Raw genomic sequence first — 22318 nt, forward strand, 5'->3', positions numbered from 1 at the left:
TCTGCCTATGGGTGTTGTTGACTAGAATTAAGAGGGAGCAGAGGGACGATTGCATAGAGCGTGTGAAAACAGCGTCTCTAAGGACACTGTAACAGCTGCGCAGGAAATCCTCATTTCTTTAAGTATTGCATGAAAATGAACTTGTCACCCAAGGTGAGTGGTTATTAGAAACTTCTTCCCCTTCACCCCAAGAGCCTGCCAATTTGAGGAGCTTTTGAAATATTTTGTTTCTAGGATAAAGATCTTTTGGGCTACTGTGTGGTCTTTGGTTGACAAGATGGTCCCTGGTATCCTTATTGGTTAGCTGCGAGCTATTGAATCAGTTTTCTGTGTTGACAATACAGCCCATGATCAAATTAATCAAGTAAAACAGTGGCAGGGCTCTGGATAAAGTGTGATGGCCCTCAAGCCGTACTGTGGGAGGGGGAGGCAAGGGGAGAATGGGTTGAAAATGATGAAGTGTTCATCTTTGAAATTCGCTATCTGTTCATTTAAGAATCCATATGAGAGCTAGAATGAATAGAATGCTCCATACGCTGTGAAGTTAGTCAGCTGCGTACGTGAATATAGTGATTCACGATTCCCATGTAATAGATAATTTCAAAAGAAAACGGTATGGTACAGTGCAGCATTTCATGACTTAGGGTAATTGCAAAATAGCCAATGATTCAAAAATACTCTACACCTGCACTGCTGAATGGCAGAGGTATTCACCTCAGTTTCTGCTAAGAAAATAGACATATAATCTATTATGGGAGTATAAAGGCAAAACTGTGTGTTACAACAGTCACATCTGCATTGTGGCTCTTTCAGTCTAGATCGCTGTTGGTTTAGATCTAGATCCCTGTTGTTTTAAACAGACTTGCTACTCAAGTCCCTCTAAAAGCTCTACAAAACAAGAATTTATTAGCGTTGTTTTACGTCTGAGGCACGGTACAGTGAGCTGCAATTATATGTCAGTGATGGATGTAATCCAAATTCCCAGAATTTTTGTTCTTAATATTAACCAGTGGAAGAAAGAGAGTGGAGAGGGATCTCTCTCCACTGGCTGCCTGTAAACCACTGTCTGAAGCAGGCTTACCTCTTACCTGTGTTGAAATTTCAAATTGCTGGATCACCTGTATTCTGTGTGCTTGTTAGCTGAAGCCTGTGCAGTGGTGACTTCTATCTGCCACCATCTGTATTCTCTGCTCTCAGAGGAAGACTGAGGGGGCTGAGATTTTGGCTGGAGTTTCTGCTGTGGTTTTCCCTTTTTGTGTTAATTGCATGCTCTTCAGCTCTCACTACGCCCTCCAGCAATTGTGCTGTCCTGAATAACAACAAATAAGATGCGGTAGAAGTTCCTTCTTGAAACAAATGATGAGAAATTACAGAAGCATGGAAATGATCTGAAATAATCCTTTTGCATTAATGAATTAATTCATTTGTGTGTCTACAACATGTTATAAAAAATTTGTTATTCTTTTATGAATAACTGACAGTACTTCCATAGGTGCAAAATGAAATCTGAACACACAATGAGAATGAAAAGAATTCCTCTACCCTGAATTAACAATTTCATTGTTTATTTAGTTTCCCAATGTTTATTTCCTTTTCTCTCTTTTTTTTTTTTTTTTTGGCTTGTTTGTTTTTAAGAACTTACTTCTGTGATTTGGACATACTGGGTTTGCTCATGGAATTTAGTTTTCTAATGCTGTTTCCATTTCCTTAATCAGTTGTCCTGCCCTTTAACTTCAGTGATACTTTCTACACTCTGAACAAATCACCTTTTACTCCTGGATTATGAAGTTAAAGAAAAAAATGTGCAGATTTACATTTCTGTAGCTGGTTATTTAAAAATGAAAATCAGATTGTCTGTGACTGTTTCATTAACGCTTCAATAATTGCATTGAATATTCATATGGTAGCTACTCATATGGCATTAATCTATATTTATGCATGTAATTGGTGAGATTTATTTTTCTGTTGTTTCTCATCTTTCCTAACTCCATGTTTAAGTGATCACTGGAGTAATTAGTCATGATGCTCGACATGCTCCTATCCATAAGGCTTCAGTGAGCTCTTCTAAATATTTACTCCTTAAGTCTTCTTGTTAATTTATAATTTAATGATTTAGAATTCATTCTTGCCAGCTTCATTACTTCATCTGCTGTGGCTGAGAAACTGCTTCCATGTGCATGGTTGTAACTAAATGATCTCTGTGGTCTTCTTCAGCCAAAGAAAGTGCCCCGTGACAGCAATCAGGAAAGCTAGTGATTGTACGCTAAATATTTGCATTGCGTCTTCAGAAAAAATACAGTGCAAAAATGTTGGCTGCTGGAATGACAGGGATGGAGCTCACATCTGCCTTGCGCATGAAAAGTGATATTCAGCAACCGTTTGGGGTTGATTGCAGTATAAAGCAGCACAGAAAGATACCTTCGCGTGTGAAATTTTCTGCGTAGAGAGCCAAATGGTGTGGTATGTATGGGCTGTGAAGTGGTGTGCCCATTTCGGCATCCATTATTTCCTCTTTAAACAGCAGTTCTGTCACCAGTTTCCAGTGGAGGGTTAGTGAAAAGGAATATGGCTCGTTTTTATCCATAGCTGACAATAAATAAGTGATTACTGTTTGCTCAGTAGCTTCTTGTCTTTTTCAGCACAGGAAAATGTGCACAGCTCTTTTTAGACTAACCTCATTTTGGATTATTATTTCTTTTTTTTTCTTTTCCCTGCCCCTCCTCCGCTCTCCCCTTCTATTCCCTCCTCCTCATCTGTATCTTTGTGCCTTTACCTTTTCTCTCTCCATCTCCTACCACTCCTCTGCACAGACGGCTTCGTTTCCGACACCTTTCCTCTGCTGTGCCCAAAATAAGCAATGAACTAGTTTTACAACTGCATTTAAATTGTGTTAGACTTAGGGTTACGTACGCCTCAAACTTATCAACAGCTTTATTGGTTTGGGTTGTATGATGCTGCAGACCGCAGGTGTAAGGAAGGGTTGCAGAGCAGATCTCTTCCTCTGTCCGAGCGGGCAGAGATCCACCCGTGAGCGTGTCCCAGCTCCGACGGGGACCTGTCCGAGGGGCTCCCCCCTGCCGCAGGGCTTCGTGCAGAGCGGTTTGGGGGCTGCCGCGCTCCTGAAGGAACAGTCGTAACAAGCTGTGCTTTTGGAAGGAGCTGGGACCTGCGCTCAGAGGTCTCTCTCTTCTCGTGGATGGGCAATGTATCGTTCATGGATAGCTTGCTTCATTTGAGCAAACGTGTACAGGTTCGGGACAGGGTTTAAGGCAGACGAGCGATTTAAAAGGAGGTGAATTATTACTGAAGAACTTATTTTTGTCTCAGAAATATAAACCACAACGTCAGCGTGCGGGTGTTTGCATCTGTTGAACCCTTTGAACTGCAATTCATACCACTTTTGTAAGTCAACATTTCCAAATTATGAACAAAAAAGAAGTTCAGTCTTCACAATTACCCCTCTGTGGTAACTGTGAAAATTGAGGCAAAGCATCAGTTGGCAAGTATTTGGGTTTTTTTTTTGAGAGCATTACATCTTCAGTAGGAATCATAACGATCAGCAGGTGCAGCTCATTTTCTTTGTAATGTTCAGTAGAAGACTCCATTTTTAACTGTATGGTTTGCAATAAGAGGAGGTGTTGATGATTATACTCTTGAAACTGTTAAGAATTGCATTAATGTATGAGACTTACGATTATCAGTTTCTTAACACTATTGGGGAAAGAAGTTCTAAATCACTCTTACACAGGATCCCTTCCCCTGCCTAGTAAGGGTGTACTGCAGTAATTAAGATAACGTATTTTTTTAATCAGCACTTTGTTGGTCTGGTTTGTTCCAACCTACCTGTGGTTGATGACGGATACAGCAGAGTTCAGTGCTTTTCAATTTAATAAATTAACTTGGAGATTTCCTTCTGATTAATTAGTAAAGTCGTCTAGCAAAGTGGAAGTTGAAAGTAACATTTGCAAACAGAATTACATACTGATGAGATCCATATAAAACTCCATGAATACCAGGATGGAAAGCAACAGTGTTTAAAGCCTCGGTCTCCAAAGTTTTGCTTTTTCTGTTTGGACAAAGTATAATGATTTATTCAATGTCAGTGTGTATCCTATTCATTAAATTACCTTTAATAAGCAGGCTGCCTCTCTGTTTTGTCAGATTTTTGGCATGTGTCTGATGGCTCTCAGGTACAGGAAGATTTTCTTCTATTGCTTTTTGTTCAAAAGGAAGCTTGGTGAGCTGTTGAGTAGGTGTTTTGAAAGCACCTTGACTGACAGTCTCCAGTTATCCCAGGCATCCCAAGATGATGTCCTCTTATAAAAATGCATGTTTGATCAGCTGCTGCTTTGCTTCCGAGTGATAAATGGATATTCTGTTCTCCCCTGGCAGAAGTCAGGAGGGGGGTGATTAACAACCCATCATGGATCTGCATCCAGTTGTGAAACGAGAGCCTGCTGTGGCGGTACCGTACAAACATACAACAGCCTTCTTTGACTTACGGCTTTGACACATGACTTTTTAAATGAAATACTTCTCTTGAAAAGAGATGGTACTTTTGGGGCTCTGTTGTTAAAGCTAGAATGAAAAGGGAAATTGTCCTTTCGGGTGAGAATGGATTGTTTTGGAACAGTCTCTTATACTTCGGGTCTGACATTTTGTGATGTTACGGGTACAAGACAGCAGACGGGGTACTCGACGTAACATCAGGGACCTACTTGTCTCAGCAGTGATTATTTTTAGGCAACAAAAGGGTTAAATATGGTCGTAGCTGGAAGCTAGAGTTCATGTGAGGTGTCCTGCTGGTAGCTAAGCAATGAGCTTTCCTAAACTATTGCAGGAGTGACCTCTGACTAATCCCTAGATAAATCAGTTTCATAGTGCTGGCTCATCTTTGTGCTCCTCTGGAGTGCAATCTGTCATGATCTTGCAGCATGTGCTGACCTCGGTTTTCTTCATTTGTATGTGTCAAGAGATGTTACCGTCAATTCATTATCTTTTCACCTTTTGCCATTTTTACAGTCAAGAGCTGTGTTTCCTGGGTACAATTAAAATGGCAAGTGGTGCAATTTGCTAGTTTAAAAAAAAAACCCAAAAATACACCTGCTGGTTTTGAGAGTATTGCAGAATGTTTTTACCAAGCTGTTGTTGAAGAGGACCAAAAGATGCTTAAGAACTTGAGGTGTTTCAGAGTGGCTGAGTTTGCAGCCAGAACACTTGAGAGAATTCAGGTTTTGTGTAATAGTAACATTTCACCTTCATTTGGCACTTCCCGTGAGCAGATCTCAAAGTCCTCTACAGAAGAGATCAGTATCGTTATTTCCATTTTGTAAGTTGAAACAGGCATGGGGAGTGGGAGAGCAACTTTGGCGAGTTTACCAAGGCAGCAAAAGCAGGGCATAGAGCTCCTGAATCGAAAATCCTGATCCAGTGTCTGCTGACTTGATCACACCAGCTTGACAATAAAATATGTGAGAATAGAATATGTAATTGATAGTGCAACTGTTAAATGGGTTTCCCGGTAACATTCTTCCAAAGCTAGTATGTTTTCAATGTACAAAAATGAACATGCTGTATTTTGCATGCCTTCATTTCCCGCAGCATTAAGGGGTCTCTGTGCCAGGTAATGAATATTGTATAATAACGTTTGCTTTCACAGAAAGCTTCATGTGTTCCAGGCACTCTACAAGCATTCACCAGCGTCTCCTCTAATAAGGGTATATCAATTTCTGCTTGTATAGGAGACAAGTAAGGCAGAGATGGTATGCTGTGACCATGCCTGGATCAGGCCAGAGCTGGCCCCAGGCGCTGAACTTCCAGCCCCCGGTCCTGTGCTCAGAACATCCTCTTTTTCTCCAGCAACTAAGGAAGATAGTGAGAAATGCTGTTAGGCTTAAAAAACCAGTTATACTGGAAATATATTTAGAAATGTGGTTAAAGAGCATGGTTTGTTGGACTAGTGTTTCATGCCTATTAAAAATGAATGATTTTACAAAGAATTAATTTAGTGCTTAGTTGGGAGCAATTGTTGTGGCTCAAAGTGCAGCTGAACAATTCTCTGAATTGTTAACGCGTGGCATCTGTGAAGACCAGGATGTGTCAGGTCAGAGCATGTTAGATCCAGATAGTCAAAATAAACTGATAGGTACAGGGCGTGCAGGTGGAACAGACCAAGAAATGTGGCTGCCTGGCTTTTCCGCACAAGAAGTGATGCTTGCTCCTGGGGCGTAGCACTAGTAACTCACTTTTTCTTTTTTTTCCCGCCCCCGCCACCCCATCACATCACCACAGAATAGTTCAAAGCACTTTAGTCTCTAATAATAATCCTTAGTGCCTACATAGCACTTTACTCATTCTGGGTGTTTTACAGAAGTTACCTTGCTAATCCACACAACAGCCCTTTGAGGGTGGAAAAAATAATTATCTGTGTCAGGCCGCACCTTTTGGGATGTGCCAATGCAAGTGAATTTGGAGGCTTCGGCAGGGGGAACGCCAGGATGATGTAGCTCCACGGGGAAGGAGGGGCTGTGCCCGCTGTGCAAAGGAGCACTGCAAGAAGGAAACTTTAAAAATGAGGGAAAAGGGATTTCCCGCGGTACAGGTGAAGGTAGAGCACTGGGCTGGCGTTTATGGGTGCTGCCTGGTTGCAGGGGAGACTTCTCCAGAGGAAGGTGACCTCCCAGGGAAAGGGGCTCAGCAGCTCCGTAAAGAGAATGGAAAGATGTGCTTGTGTTATGTGGGCTAGAGGAAGCAGTTGGAAAGTAAGAGGACAAAACGGGGTGCTTTCCCACGTTAAGGAGGCCAAGAGCCAAATCCAGAAGCAGGGGCTAACGGAACTTACTTAGGGCTGCAGAGAACTTTGTGATTAAAATAGTTTGTTCGGAAGGTTGACGAAGGGCAAGATGTTGCCTCCTGCCCTTGTGAGAGGTGCCGGGAAGGCTGCCCGGACCTGGCTGCTGCTGTTCTCGATCAGTCCGAGGGCATTAGAAAACTGCTGAATGAACTCTTATGTATTTACTTATTGAACAGTCAAATGACTTCTATTTGAAAAGCAAATCCTGGGTTTGTAGAGTTGCCAGTTTTTATAATGGCTTCTAACAGATGCTGCATACCCTGGGCTGAATTTCAAAGGCCTTTGCACTGAACAAGTGCTGCTAAACATGTACAGCCTTGTTTGCTGCCACACAACACCGCACTTAGGCAAAGGTGAAGCTAAATATATTGCACTGACTCGTGTTAAACCTTCCAGGGCTGGCTGGTGGTTTAGAGCTGCCTTTCATTTTAGGGTAAGCGTAAAAAGCAGTTTTGGTCTTTTAGAAAAGCAAATAACTGTAACAACGGAAGCGTCGCACCGAAGTGGAGCACGATTGCCAAAGAGTGAACGTGGGACCTACCCTGACAGGGCGCTGCGGAGGGCAGGTGTTGGGAAGAGCACAGGCTGGTGAGCTCTGCAGAAAAAATCCTCATAGCTCTCCCAAACCACATTTCGTGCTGAAAAAGGAAGAGTGTTCTAGGAAAAAAATATGGACGTATTTTGGCTTCAAGTTTACAATCACTGGTATTTTTAGGAAACACTCTATTTATTTCAACATTTATTGAAGTCAGACCTATTTAGTGAGCCTTCAGATGAGTTGTGCGAAACCTTATCATTTCATCTTATACCATGGATTTGTCCTCCTGTTGCTTTATTCTTTTCCCTGCATTCATCTGCTATGCATCCTCTTTCCTATGTTGGAAGATGCCCAGTCCCTTGAAAACAGTGCTCCCTTTAGCCTACTGGGGCTGGCCTTCTGCAGCTGGGAAGTTGCTTCCTAAATTTCTTGTTAAGTTAATCAAGCTGCTTTCTGTGAAGCTCACAAAACATTCGATACTACAGAGAACTCTTAACTTTGTATTGATACCTGATGAAAGCTGATGGATTTCACAAGAAAGGAGTTTAAAATCTTTTCCGTTGGTAATTATTCCAAGACTGAATAAGCTGTTTGGAATGGGTGGAGTATTAAATGTATTTCTCTATTTCTATAATATCAATACTTAAGTTATTTGGGAATATTGATACAGCAGTTACAATGATATTTAGCACTTCCACATTGCTTATTTTCAGCCCATTGTGTAAACTTCCTTTATTTCATCTTATCAATGAGGAAGCTATTTGGTAAAATTTTTGTGCTCTTGTTTTTGTTATAGCTGCCTCATGGGGGGAAACTGATCTTTATTAAACAGATTTGTTTAGTCATGCTCTCAGATACAGAGATGTGTGAATGTTTAGACTGTAGATACTGCAGGTTATTTTGGTCATATGCTGTCACAAATACGCAATGGGGATGCAGAGAGATTGATTGCAAAAAATAGGATGCTTACTTTGGTCAGAGTTATGTTTGCATTGCTGGAGACACTTAATCATGTCAGCTGCATGTATGCATGTGTATCCTTGCATGTGTATCCAGTTTCAAAATCTGCTTTATAGTATAGGGTGTAAAACATGTCACTTAAGTTTGTGTTGGCCCCTGGTTAATCCTGTGGCTCTCAGAGTAGCTGCAGCTAATGGAAGTACAGCAAGACTTCAAACATGCTAGCATTTCAGGATGAATCCTATCTGACCTTTCAACAATGTCATTAGTTGTTATTTTCTTGAGTTGGTTTTCCTGCTGCTGTAATTCAGCTGTAGGATGGGATATCACTAAGTTCCTTTTCTGTCTGTGATGGGCACGGCGCACGCTGATGTTAGTGGTAATTATGTGTGTATGCTGAGAACAGGATCTATCCCAAATGTTCCCTGAGTCACAGGTTCCTTCCCTGGGAGTTTGTGTCAGGTTCTTTGATCATTCAAAATTCACTGTTTTGAAAACGTAAAGCAATTTCAGGCTTACAAGTCTACCTTATTACCACAGAACTGCAGTAGAGGAACAGCAGTGAGATAAAGCAGACCAGACTGTCGCTGCTAGGTTAAATAAAAGGTATTTATTACGTTCTTGTTCTTGCATTGAAGCAGTAGGAGATTTCAATGTTTGAAATCACAGGATCAGACCTTTAGCAGCAGTTTGTGCTGTTTGGATTTAAATAAAAAATGAAACTGTCATATGCCATGGGGTTGGTGCCCTTCGCCATAACCTAAACCTGTTATTCCAAAAGAAGAAAAGAAACCAGTAGCAACTGCACAAAAAAAAGGCAGTAAATTTAATTAAACCTCTTAGCACTGGAGCAGTGAGGGGAGAAGATGTCCTGAAGGTGGTGGCCTTCAAACCACCCTGACAAGAAGCTTCCTTAAAAACATCAGCACTTTGGCAGTGTCGTCAGGGTTAAGAAACGCAGATGATTTAGGATCAAAGGCAAAGTAATTACTCCTGTTCTCATCAAATTGCCCTGTTATTTGGTCTCTTCATTTTATATTAAGGATATATCACTCTGGTCTTTTCTGCCAATCTCATCTATGTTATGTGGCATTGAGACAACTCAACTTTGAAGTAGGTCATCAGCAGGCAAGCAGTTCAAAGTCCGTATCAGAATCTTTTAAAATCGGCTGTCAATGATACACTTTTGCCAGGTAGAGCTGCTGGTGGCTTGGGTATGAATGGATTGATAGGAGTATTGAGGTTGATGTCGATAATTTTGTGTTCCTTTTATTTGTTTTCCTAGGCTGATGTTTTTGTGGTGTGTGTGCTTATATACATCTATTTGACATTATTTGCTGTGGAGTCAGGAGTCTGAAAGACAAGATCAAGTGATACATCTAATGCATCAGTCATAGGAAGCAAAAAACCCACAAAAACAATGTTGTGCTTTGATGATCAAATTGAATAGCTCTGGGCTTCTTTAATCCCCTCCAAAATGCTTATTGATGGATAGGTATTTAACTGTTTTAGTGTTCCTGCTTCAGAGAGGGATTTTATATTGGTATAGAGGAAGAAGGTAAACAGATATCTGTAGGGATTTTTCAGTCTCTATGTCTTGATTATCCTGATCTGTTCGGACAGCTTGCTGTGGAAATAATGGCTGTGATGCAGTAAGCTGTTTTGGTTTTTGAGGAAGCCAGCTTAAGGGGGTGTAGTGATCTTAAGGAATAAAAATTGTTTGAAAATTGACAACTCTGCATTTAATGTTAGTAACTTTAATGTTTCATTTCTTGCACTGTTTTTTCTTTTTTTGCCTTAATTTTTCCATTGGTCAACTGAAATAGTTTAAAGCTGCCTTAGATAATGACAGCTGTCAATGATTAGTCAGTGTTGTTGCAGTACTCTGTACACATTGAAGGTGCCCAGTGACAGTCTTGCTCTTGCTTCCACTGCGGCTGACAGCTGTGACCTCATGGGAGTAGTGTTTCCTTCATTCTCAGCCCTTCTGAAAGCATCTCACTTAGATTTCTATGAAATATAGAATTTAAAGTTAGTAGTAGCCAATGCTATTAAAAGTATTGCATTAAGATATATGCACATCCTCAACAAAGGGTTTTTTTTCACATCTTGAAAACAAGATATTTTTTTTTTTTTAAACCACTTTCTGGTTTCTTGTGCATTGTCATTTCATTCGTATTCTGCAAAACCCTTTTCTGTGTGTAAGGTATCTCAAGTCAGTTCGTAGCACTCTTTTTTTCCCCAGTGCTGAACCTCCTTTGAGCAGAAGCTATCTCCAGTGTTGAATTTTGCAATGGTTTTTCAAAGCAGAAAAAAACCCCTGCTGGAATGTAGGTTGTAATCTCAAGCTTCCAGGAGTTAGGTAAGTCTACATCTATTCTGTTTTGGCACTCTGACAGTGAATTTCCTCATAAACATACTGCCTGTCAACAGAATTTTGTAGGTGAAGCAAAATTGTCTTTAAAATTTACCAGCCTACGTACAAATCTGTTTCTGTCCTTTACTGGAATTATGATATGAAAAATTAGTGACATTTATTGCTCATTCTATGGCCGTTACTTGTTGTAAGGAGTGGAGTTGTGTATGGCTTGGATACAGCATCTGAATATTACCTTTCAAAATTAGACATGAGCATTATTTTTGTGATAGATAACATTATTTTAAATTGTCAATTATTTTTTCCATAGTGTGTTACTGTTCTTTTATTTGACAAGAACTAGCTGTTACCCTCACATGACTCTTAAAGTATAGATCTGAGAGAATGGATGTGGAAGATTTCTGAATCAAGTCCCCTGCTACTGCAAGCAATCTCAGTCTATCATTTCACATGTCAGTTTGTGAAATGTTTGGGCCTGTCATCTTAAAACTGAAGTTTTATTTTGGTTTTGTCATTCCTTTATTCTTCTGCACTTTTCAGAAATGGCAAAAGGTGAATGTGATCCTGATTGATGCCTGAACATAATACTTTGTGTTTCCATGAATGGTAAACTGCTCCCAGTCAATCTGTTTCAGTCTGCTGGGGTTAAACACCTCTTTTCAAGATAATTTGGCTTAGTATCTTATCACTGCAATGTAGTTCTGTATCCTAGGATGCAATCCTTATCCACTTTTGGGTGAAAGAGGACTCCTCCACCTTCTCGTCTCACAGCTTGCTTTCCCTCATTTCTCTTTGTAAAAGCGTCATTAAAATGTTCCCTCCATTCAGAAGTAATCTTAATTTTAAAATCATCTAATTACGTGCTTTATTCAGAGAAGAAGCTCCAAGAAGATGAAGTATTGCATAGATAATGGATTGTGGCATCAGGCTGCAAAGTGGTGTCACACATAACGCTGTTGCCCTACTTACTTGTTTCATTGGGTGAAAGTTTTAATTATAGCTTTTTTTTCTGACTGGTGACATGTTAAGTGCTCAGAATGTCAGGTCAAAGGTTGGGGGCTAATGATTTAACTAAAAATAACTCCAAAGGTGTTATTTATACCTGAGAAAGAACTCAGGGTGTTGTTACTTGTGTTTTCTGGGAATTTTTTTCCTTTGTTTTGGTTTGCTTTTTTGTTACTTTGTTTTGTTTTCAGTGCAGCCTGATTATGAAATTTTCATTTGGCAGAAGCAGAGGTTATATTTTAGAGGGACCGTTGCTTATACCAAACCATTAAAAATAATTCTCACCACATTTTGTTTCTTCAAAGTTTAATGACACGAAAGAACCCTCCGCTGAGCTGACAGAGGTGTCCGGCAGGACTACCTCACCCTCGTTTTTGAAAGACTTAAGTATCTTGCTGCCTGTGGTAGGACATCTATATGCCAAGTCTTCCCTGGCTCTGTGGCAGTAACTGCTCATCCCCTGCCGCTGTTGTGTTTGGGGTGTTGTGTTATTCTATCCTTTCTCCTTCTTCAAATGTCGAGTGTGATCTTGGGTGTTTTGTTGTGTTTTCCTTTCTCTCTGCCAAAAAGCAGAAAGAATAATATGCTAGAGGATGGTCACTCCAGTGTGTTAAAGCAAAACAATGGACTAATGTACTTTTGAAGACAAGAGCGGGTCTGAGCGTGGATGGAGCGCTGGCAGGGCGATGCGAGAGGACTCCACTGCAGGCAATGAGTGAGCCCTTTGTTTCTCATGGTTGCCGTAGCTGCTGCAAACTCACGTACTCATTGCAGAAGAGATGGCAGCATTCGTATCTTATGACGTGGGGGAAGGAAACTCTAGGCTAAGTAGCAGCGGTATTCTTAAGGAGAAAATATTTCAACCTCATCTTTTCATTACTGTCTTTGAAAACATGGAGCTCCCTCCTCTGCAGTGCTCTGAAGAGCCTAGTATTTCCTACCGCTCCTCAGCTCCCGAGGAGGGACGAGGGACTGCAAAACCAGCGTGCGCTTTCCATGCTTTCACACATGTCCTTCAGGGATGTGACAGTTAGAATGAGACACCTTTATTTCACTGTTCCTCTCTTGGCAACAGAGATTAGTTTTTTGTTAACAGTTTTGCCAGAACTCTGTAGTACTGAGGTTGCATTACTTTGTTTTCTGAGAGCCTTTTCTACTTTGGGAACTAAGCTAAAAATAAGCTTAATCATCAGAGGCTGCATTTTGTAGGGCTTGAGCTTCCCGAGTCTTCATATATTTAATGATATTTAATACATGAAAAAGAGCTGGTGATCTACAAATGAAAAGCTTGTTATGTTGTTGTCTGTCTCCTGTGTTAGGCAGCTCCTGAAATCAGACCAGAAGTTTCATATTTTAGAATGGTATGGGTTGGGGTTTTTTTTTCCTATTTGAAAGAGTGCAGGAGGAATAAGAGAGAGAGCAGTCCTATGAAGAAATTGTTCTCTGGTTTTGACTCACTGCAGGAACTGTCTGTGTGAGAGGAAAATTGTTTGTTGTCAGTTGTCCCATTTAAGCCTAGATGTTATGCGTTTGGTTGGACTTCTCCCACGTCCTTCCGCTGCTCTTCTTGACCACGAGCATCCATATAACTCATGCCACTTTCTGATGTGCAGAGCTACAGGCTGTCCCTCCTGCACGTCTGTCTACCACCGGTGGACTGTGGGAGGGGGAACGGGGAAGAAGCAAGAGCGTTTCTTCTTCCTTTCCCAGCTGGAAATCTTCATCGCTACTGCAAGCCATCCCAGGCACCACAGACCTCCCTGAGGAGCGTGCGCAGCAGGCTTGATGGCCACTGTAACAAGAGGTCTCGTCGGCGGGTGTTTTCATTTTGCTGTGGCCAAGGCTGGCATCTCTGGCGGTTCAGTCTTTGTAACCTGGACTACACGCAACCTGGTATCAAGCTGAATAGTTACGCTTTCCCACAACTTTCCCCCTGAGACTGACAGCTTGGTGTATGTGAATGTGTGAACTGTGCTGTAGTCATTCGCACCTATCACATGTGTTAAATGGAAGTTGAGAACATAAAATTAGGTTGCTTTGATCTTCTTAACGCTTTCCTATTAAATTTAAATCAGCACTCAAACCAGCCATTTCAACTTATTTCCTTTTACCAAAATGTGGAAAATCTGCTTCAGCCGATGCCTTCATTCGGTTAAGTGAATCCCACCTTGGCTGTCCCGGAGATGCGCAACATAACCAGAGGCTCCTTTAGCCTACGTCTTTGTGCAACACGAAGTACGCGCTGGAGCTGTGCTCTTATCTGGGGGCTTGGCGATGTTTTTTGAAGATAGGTAACAGCTTGAGAGTAACAACGTGGTCTGTAATTTAGCCTCATAATTTCATCAGCAGCTTTTTTTTTTACCATCTCAGAAATAGAATCCCAGATCTTCTGGAGGACCTTTAGGCTACAGAAACCACAAATAGTTTTTCTATGCATATTTCTTTGCTTCCCTTGCATAGCATTTACTGAGGGCCTCAGCAGGCGTTCGGAGGCCACGCAGACTGTATATGTGCTGCCTGAACGTGTGCGTGCCTGAAATTACATTCAGTCACTGTGCTGTAAGTGCAGCCTGGTCTGGGGCTTGGCTATACTTTCTGTGTTCCAGCCCCAGGTCTGTAAAGCTTTGGGGTAAAATTTTATTCCTTCTTTCTCTGCTTTTCAGTATGTAAGGTAGAGTTAAGCTCACTCAGCTCATAGGAGTATTTTGAAATCTAATTCATTTTAACTTCTTTTGCTTTGGAAATATAAAATACTGTATAAAGCGTGCATGGTCTTTATTCTAAAAGATTCAGGCTATATAAATGCTAATTTCTATCCTTGTTATTTTGTAGTGTGTTTATTAGTCATGCAGTTGGAGTTTATGGATTGAGCCCTCTTTGAGATGAGAGAAAATTGTTTTAGTAGCAAATGCAGATTATTTTTTTTAAATGAGAAGAAATTACTTTACGACAAAGGGATCGTCTTCACTCCAGAGCTGCTATCTGTGTCCTGAACAGCCCTGCTTGATTTTTTCAGATTCAGAACAATTCTGGGAAAAGCTGATGATTAGATCGGAAGGACGAAAGGTTTCTGTTGCTGACTCTGCTGTTGATTTCTCTGTCTGTAAGATGGCATTAATGATCTTTACTAACGAGCACTGATAATTTAGTGGAGCACTGTACCACAGACTCTGGCTAGAAGTAGCTGCAGAAGCGCGTAGAGAATAGTGGTAACGGGTACTTTACTGTAGCCAGGTTCTCCAGAGCAGCTCTGCTGGCTGGCTGGACTGTCGCAGCAGCATCAATCCTGTCTGAGCATCCCGGCTGCAGGCAGTCCAATCAGCCATTCGGGCGGCTTGGTCACTAACAGCCTTGTTTGTGCCACATGCGTTTACATTATTGCTGTATTGCTAACATTTATGGTGGAAGGGTTGTTGCCAAGTTGGGCACAAGCGTCCTTGAGAGAACAGCTGGTAATTAACACGTCTTTGTGTTTCAGAGATGAGCGAAATCAGTCAATCATTGTCAGTGGGGAATCTGGAGCTGGAAAGACCGTCTCTGCCAAGTATGCCATGAGGTACTTTGCCACGGTCAGTGGGTCTGCCAGTGAAGCCAATGTTGAGGAGAAAGTCTTGGCCTCCAACCCCATCATGGAGGTAAGAGAGCTACCGCACTAACCCCCACCCTCCAGCTGCAGTTATTATTCTGGGGCTAATATAAGCCTTCAAAAGAGAGAGCAATCCATACTTTTTTTTTAAGGATCAAAGAACCTAGAATAAATATATTTTAAAATGTTGGTTTTAATCCATTTACCAGGAGGTGCTTTAGGCATCATTTTGGGTAGTAGTTACGAAAGATTGAGAGAAGATGGGAGGTAATGTTTCGGTATTGTTAATGTATTTCACATAACAAACTAATTTTTGTATGAATACTGCTTTAAATCTATTCAGCTTTGTAACACTGGTAGTTCCCACACCACTTGCCAAATGCAAGTGCAGAAGACCGTTTATGTGTGTAAAATTCCGAAGAGGATTAAAACTTCTGGTCTTACCCGCTGAACATGTACCCCATCACATAGTGGGAGCAGGTAGATTATACTTTGAAGTGAAGAGAATTGTTGAGTAAAGCTAATGTTCAATTTTAGGAAATGTGATTAGGGAAGACAGACTGAGAAAGCAAAGTTACATGAGATGCACACAGTTTCTTTCAGAGGGGAAAAACACAAGAGAAGATATAAATTTGTTATAGTTAGCTCAGACTAATGTTTCAGTTCTGGAAATTAGCGTAACTAACTGTAGTCAAGTCCCAAAGCCATCGGCGTGGGAGCGTAGGTGCTGGCTTTGGACTGTGAGATAACATGTGCAGTTCCCTTCTGCTTCAGCATCTCTGTTCTCTGGGAAGCTCACTAGACGCTGTAATTCTGATGTCGTGGCCAAGCAGAACACATTTCTTAGGCTCACCTGAATTGTTTTTTGTGTCTTTGCCTACGTGTGTAGGTTCAAGTTGTAGCTGAAGTTAAGGAACTATGTTAAATGATTCATCAGAGAGAAAGTCTTGGGGGAATTCCTTGAGAGAAGTAGCACCGTCCATAGGCATGCACATGCGCGTGCTTGTGGGCAACCTAAGAAAATGCTTAGGACAACTGATGCCTTGGTAGATGTTTAGCATCTCTATGCAATAGTGTGAAGTATTAGTGGACAGACATGAGTAAATGGAGTGTGCGCAGTGAAGTGTGAAATGCAACATGCTGCCGTTGTTTTCTTTCTCAGGTATTTTTAAAAATTAACTATGTTTTATTGCTTCTTTCCTCCTGGCCTGAGGAGTTCATGATACTCAAACTATAGCTGCCCCGTCACAGTTGTGTGTGTTCTGTCACAAGGTAATTGTGCCTGGTTTGTGGTGCTGTGTGGGGTTTTGAAACTGTTTTGTGGGATAAAACAAGCTGTGCCACGAGTGGCAGTGGGCTCTGCTGTTGAGGGACCCGAATGTGCAGTTAGGGGAGGAAGCCCGGGGAGCTGAGCCTTGCCTTGAACTGCACCCACCCTGGCGGGAGCAGCCTGGGCCCCGGGGAGCAGTGGCGGTTTTGCAGGTGTGAGCTAATCTCCGAGTGCTCCTTTCACTGCTCCAGTGTTTGCAGTAAGTGTCACACCATCCTTGGCCACGTTGAGGTTCGGTGCGAGGCTAACAGGACCGGGGGGTGCCCAGCGCCTCGTCTGCCGTCCCCTGCACACCACGGCGGTGGTACCGGGGGCCAGGCAGGCGGCCGCGTCCTCACTGCCGGTCTGGTAAGTGACGGCTACGGTAGGAGGCTCTGCAGGGCGGGTCTGCAGTCCGCTGTTTGTTTGCTGGGTGAAATACAGACTGTCTGCAGGTTTCCCTGTGCCACTTCTTTTGTTCGGTCTCAAAGCCCGAACCAAACGTCATTCTCTCTCGCTCCTTGGACCCCACCTCCCAGTCAGTGGCCGTCAGCTCACCACTAATTGTCTGATTTAGTTTCCAAAGCAAGGAAGTTTTAATTGAGGACTAGAAATGAACTTTCCATCCATGCCTTTTTTCATCCAGTAAAAAACAACGATGGTGCTTTATTTTTATTTTCTAGGGGTAACAACAATTTCATGAACCTGGGTATATATAAAATTTCAGTTACTTTAAACGTTGTTATAATTGGATGAAAGTTATCCTTTTAACTTCGAACGCTTGAACTTTAAATGAGCTTTAGAGTGAGTGTTGTGAAATGTGCTGTTGAGACAGACTCTAGGATAGCAAAATTAATGTTTCGAACTCTTCAGTTGATAAGTCAGCAAATTAACCCATGTAGATTAGGAAGAAAATGAATACTTCATTTCAGAAACAGGAAACTCCTCATTTGCTAAGTTGATTGTAAAATCTTAGGAGCAGAAGGTAATTTTATTTTTTAATTTCTATTTGGACAACCTAAACATCAGCATTTCATGAGCTACCATCATTAGTGTCAGAATTTCACATCATCTTTGCCTACTAGATGCTCTGTAATATCAAGTGACGACTATACGTTTCTAGCAACTATTTGAATAATTAGTTTTCTAGTCAATGACTACATACAGTTTTCATATTGCAGATATAGAAATTGTGAAGTCTTAAACCACATCTTTATATGTAATTTCCTGCCTCTCATTCTTTTGTTACCCTGCATAGCTATGCTAATTGTTCAGCTTAGTATGTACTCTGGTAAGCAATCTTATAATACCAAAGACTTTCTTAACTGTTTTTGTAAGTAATACCTTTCAAAGTAATAGCTGGTTTCTGAAAATATTGTAATATTATATTGCTACCAACAACAACAAAACATATCACAGCACCAATAATTTTAAAACACAAGAAATGCAGTTTGAGTACATTCGGTTTGAATGAATTCCATATTCCTTAGAACTACAGAGATGCAATTTGTTCTTGCATCCTTTATAGCAACGGTTCATCTGATGCCCACTTTGACATCTGCTCGGTCAGGCGTGCGCGCTGCTGCTGCCGTAATGGGGTTTCTGAAAGCCTAATCCCCGCTTCCCATGCTGTACCCAGCTAGCCCTTCCTGATTCACTGGCCTTTTGTTTACAGATTTGGAATACCGATACGTAGCATTGCTATTTACTCTCCTTTGTTTTTCCCAAGTTTTATTTCAGTACAGAGTTCTTATGGACGGCTACATGAACTAGGAAAGTAGGACGTACATACAACTCTGTGTTCTTTAGTTATCTTTAGTTTCGGAGTTAGGTACTTGATAACACACGCACACAGTGGCATATGATAAAACACAGTGTGCTGTATCTGAATTACTCCCAAATGCCATTCCTTTTGATACAGAGATATCTTTAGGATTTTTTTGGAAGGTGAATTGCTATGTGATGTCTAAAGCATGATCTAATTGAGAAGAGAAAATGCTTTTCTTTGAAGTTCAGCATGTTGCGATTTGCATGCCTTGGATTCTGATAGATCCAGCTGGTGCCTGTTGTGGGGTGAATCCTAACGCTGATGAGGTAAGGCAGACATGCGCTAAGACCGTTTAGGAGCCACAGTCATCATTTGCCCTGGGCATCCCAAAACCACGTAGTATAGAGGAAATACATTGAATATTGTTTATTGTGTATGAAGCTGTATGGAATTAATCTAAGAAAGTTAGGCACATAGGGCAGCATTGAAGACTGTCTCCGAGTCGGTAACCAAGCTGCTATGGAAGGGATTCAGTTTCAGGCAAATGACGTGATTCTGTACATGTTAATTTTTAGGTTATATTTAGGCACACAGTAGATATCTTATAATGAGATGTTTGCAGAAGTAGTTTGGAAATGTGGTTCATTGTAGAGTAATAGTAATGAATTGTTAGCCGGACAGGACATAGGAGCTGTTTGCTAGACTATGCGTTTATGATAGGTAGACTTAGAGAGGTTGCAAGTACTATACATATATCTGTACACATACATATATGAATATTTACAGTGTGAAATAATTATTATAGTTTATTAAGTCCTTAGAAGAAATCTGGGTGTATGTGAGCATTCTGTTAGACTCTTTGATTCCTTTTAGAAGACTTCAGAGAGCAATAAAAGGATTTTCACCTGGAAAATTAGACTATGGGAAGTGAAATCATTGCTAGGGAGATCAGCTCCCAATCTTGCGTTCATGAAATAACCATATTTCGGTGTAACTTGCTGACCAGGTGGAGATTGTTCTTTATTAAATTCTTGATTGTTTTGAAACCAGGACAAAATTAATGTTGTTAAGTGTTTATGAGTCATGTAGATGATTAAATAGATTTGATAATCTCTAAAAGCTGTTTAACCTTTACAATATTCTCTTTTTTCAGTCTATTGGAAATGCCAAAACTACGAGGAATGACAACAGCAGTCGCTTTGGGAAATACATTGAGATTGGTTTTGATAAGAGGTATCGAATCATTGGTGCTAACATGAGAACTTACCTCTTGGAAAAATCAAGAGTGGTGTTTCAGGTAATACTGATGTAATCATCTCACTGTATATTTGTGTGACTATGCAAAAAAAAAAAAAAAGCTATTGCTTGATTATACTAGTTATCTCTCCTAAGAGATGGCTGTAATAGTGTATTTGTAATATAGCACATGTGGGGAGGGGGGAGAAAAAGAAAACCAAGTCAGCCCTTCATTATATGAATTCTTCGTAGCTGTAAAATGTGTATTAAAAAGGCTGTGTATTTAAACATTAAATACTTCCAGTGCACTACCAGGTATGAGTTTGTGCTTACCATAGTATTGTAGAGTAGGGCTTCAAAACCTAGCAGAAACCACTCATGCTCAAGAAGAGCTCTCTGTTGTGGTTTTTAAAGCTGCCATCTTAGCTCACTTTCAATCTCTTGTTAAAACTCACTGCTATTGCAGTAATTACAAATGAGTCTTAATTGCCATTATTTAGGCAAATGAGAATATGTAATTTCATCTTTCTTGAACTCTCTTCATTTTGGTATTTCATACTGGAACAAATCCACAACCTTTTTGTCTCCCACACTCCTCCTCCATCTTTGCCTACCTTATAGTCTAGAGCTCAGTAAAAATGACTTATGCTTGAGTGGCTGCCTAAAGGTATAAGATAAATAATTACAGTTTGCATTATGTAGGGGTGTTTTGTGAAATACTATTGTATATTTTAAAAATGAGAGGTTTGCATTATGTAGGGGTGTTTTGTGAAATACTGTTGTATATTTTGAAAATGAGAGCCTTATTGCACACGGTTTAGCTGAAAGAGAGTATTTTTCTTTTTGTTGTTTTGTTTGAAGTTATGAAATTTGGAGTGCTTAAGTTCAAAATTATGGTGTTGGTCATGAGTCATAACCTTCTGAGCTGAGTTTGTCCTTCATTTTAAAATTCCAGCTTTGCCTTGGCAAGAAAGATACTCCCTTCACCAGCTTACTATAAATGCTGAGGCAAATGGTATTAGTTATTTTTGGAAAATGAAAAGCTTCTAAGTATGATCATTTCACCCACCCATAGAATCCTGATCTATATTTAATAGTAATCCACCGTTCTGAAAAGTGAAATCATACATTTTTTTGAAATGAAAATGTCTGCATGCTACTTGCTGTTGAAAATGGATTAAGTTAATCAACAAGGAAATGATAGATGCTGATTTATCTTTCCTTTTTCCATGTGGCTTCTATGCTTTTAATGTAATGCTAGAGAAAGCATTAAACATAATTATTCTTTTGTACTCATGGATGTTTCTGGCACTTGTTAAGTTGTGAAAAATAATCAATTCCTTTCTTTTTAAAGGCAGAAGAGGAGAGAAATTACCACATCTTTTACCAACTTTGTGCCTCTGCAGCATTACCTGAGTTTAAAACTCTACGATTAGGTATGAAATTCACATTCATTGTGTTGTGCAATTGTAGGTACAAAGCAGCATCTCTGAGCTTTTTGAGCCATAGAACTAAATGAAGAATTGCTGGCTTTTAAATTCTAAACTTTTAAACCTTCAAATACTAAAATATATTGAAAATAACTAAAATGGCGGATCTCAGACTTTGTGGTTTTTAGATAAAACAAAAGTAACACATTTGTTTCTTCAGCATACTCTAATGCACTGCAGTTCTAATCACTAGGACTTACTATGTCCTGGATTCCAGAGTAGCTTTCCAGTGGCGAGGGTGAAATTCTCTTCTCTTGGTCCTTTAAAACCTTTTTTCCATGGCTCCAGCTACTGGATAATTTTACCATTTCTGGTATAAGCACCTGAAAAGCTTTATTTTGCATCTGCATACTATCACTTGGGCTGTTACCAACAATTACTTTACCATCTCTGCTAACCTAGTGATCACAAAACTGTTAATGAAATTTTTCATTTTTCAAATTAAAATGTTGATAAAGGAAAGGTTTCTCATTTAACAGGAACTGGTACTTTGTAAAAGAAAGGCGTGATGATGGCCTTGGGACCGGCAATCACCTGATCATTTTTTAAATTGAATATAAATTTCAGTGCTTCTTGTATATTTTTTAAAGTTAACTTCACAGTGGGAAAACTGCACAGCTTGTCAGTGCTAATTTCTGAAATATCTTTCTGGTTTTAAAGTGTTTCTCTGCTCTTCAGCACCGTCCTGGCACATTTAGGATTCACATCTGCTGACACAGGAAAGAAAGAAACTGATGTAATTATAACTAAGGAAGCCATTTAGCAGACTCCTCTTTCAACATTCTTGAAACCTTAGCAGATCAGAAGATAAGGAGTCTGTTACTGCAGCTGGAAGCATGACCACTGAAACCGTAGGAATTTACACAGTACCCAGGAGAGCTACTGCTCTCCCGGTGAAGCCCAGTGCTGTCCCCACAATGGTATGAAGCTATCAGTTCTCCAGCCATGACTTCTCAGACAGAACGGATTACAGATACTCGTAAGACTAAACCAGACCATAAATTAGAAATGAGAAGAAAATGGGCAACATAGAATTTTTTAAATATCCTGATGCAATAATAGCATAATAATATCTGCCACAGAATTTCAAAGTGCTGCTGCTGTCAACTTCGCACCTACCACTTGGGTGGTTGGCTCAGACCTGGAGAATAATTGCTTCCAAAGTGATTATTCCACAGGTGTGGAAGTCTGAATCA

At 40.5% G+C, this 22318-nt stretch overlaps 1 protein-coding gene across 21 annotated transcripts in view; it reads left to right on the forward strand.

Moving 5' to 3' along the window:
* MYO5A (myosin VA) overlaps nucleotides 1-22318 on the forward strand; it is a 106601-nt gene that overhangs the window by 28384 nt on the left and 55899 nt on the right. For 20 of the 21 annotated variants that reach the window (XM_030014582.2, XM_030014569.2, XM_030014575.2 and 17 more), the window contains 3 exons: nucleotides 15212-15368; nucleotides 19550-19693; nucleotides 20987-21068. In XM_030014582.2, the coding sequence (XP_029870442.1) occupies nucleotides 15212-15368; nucleotides 19550-19693; nucleotides 20987-21068 (383 nt within the window). Of the gene's footprint in view, nucleotides 1-132; nucleotides 154-15211; nucleotides 15369-19549; nucleotides 19694-20986; nucleotides 21069-22318 lie in introns of those variants that run through there. The other variant, XM_030014589.2, reaches the window with a different exon arrangement.

Source organism: Aquila chrysaetos, chromosome 5, assembly GCF_900496995.4.
Source record: "Aquila chrysaetos chrysaetos chromosome 5, bAquChr1.4, whole genome shotgun sequence".
NCBI lineage: Eukaryota > Metazoa > Chordata > Aves > Accipitriformes > Accipitridae > Aquila > Aquila chrysaetos.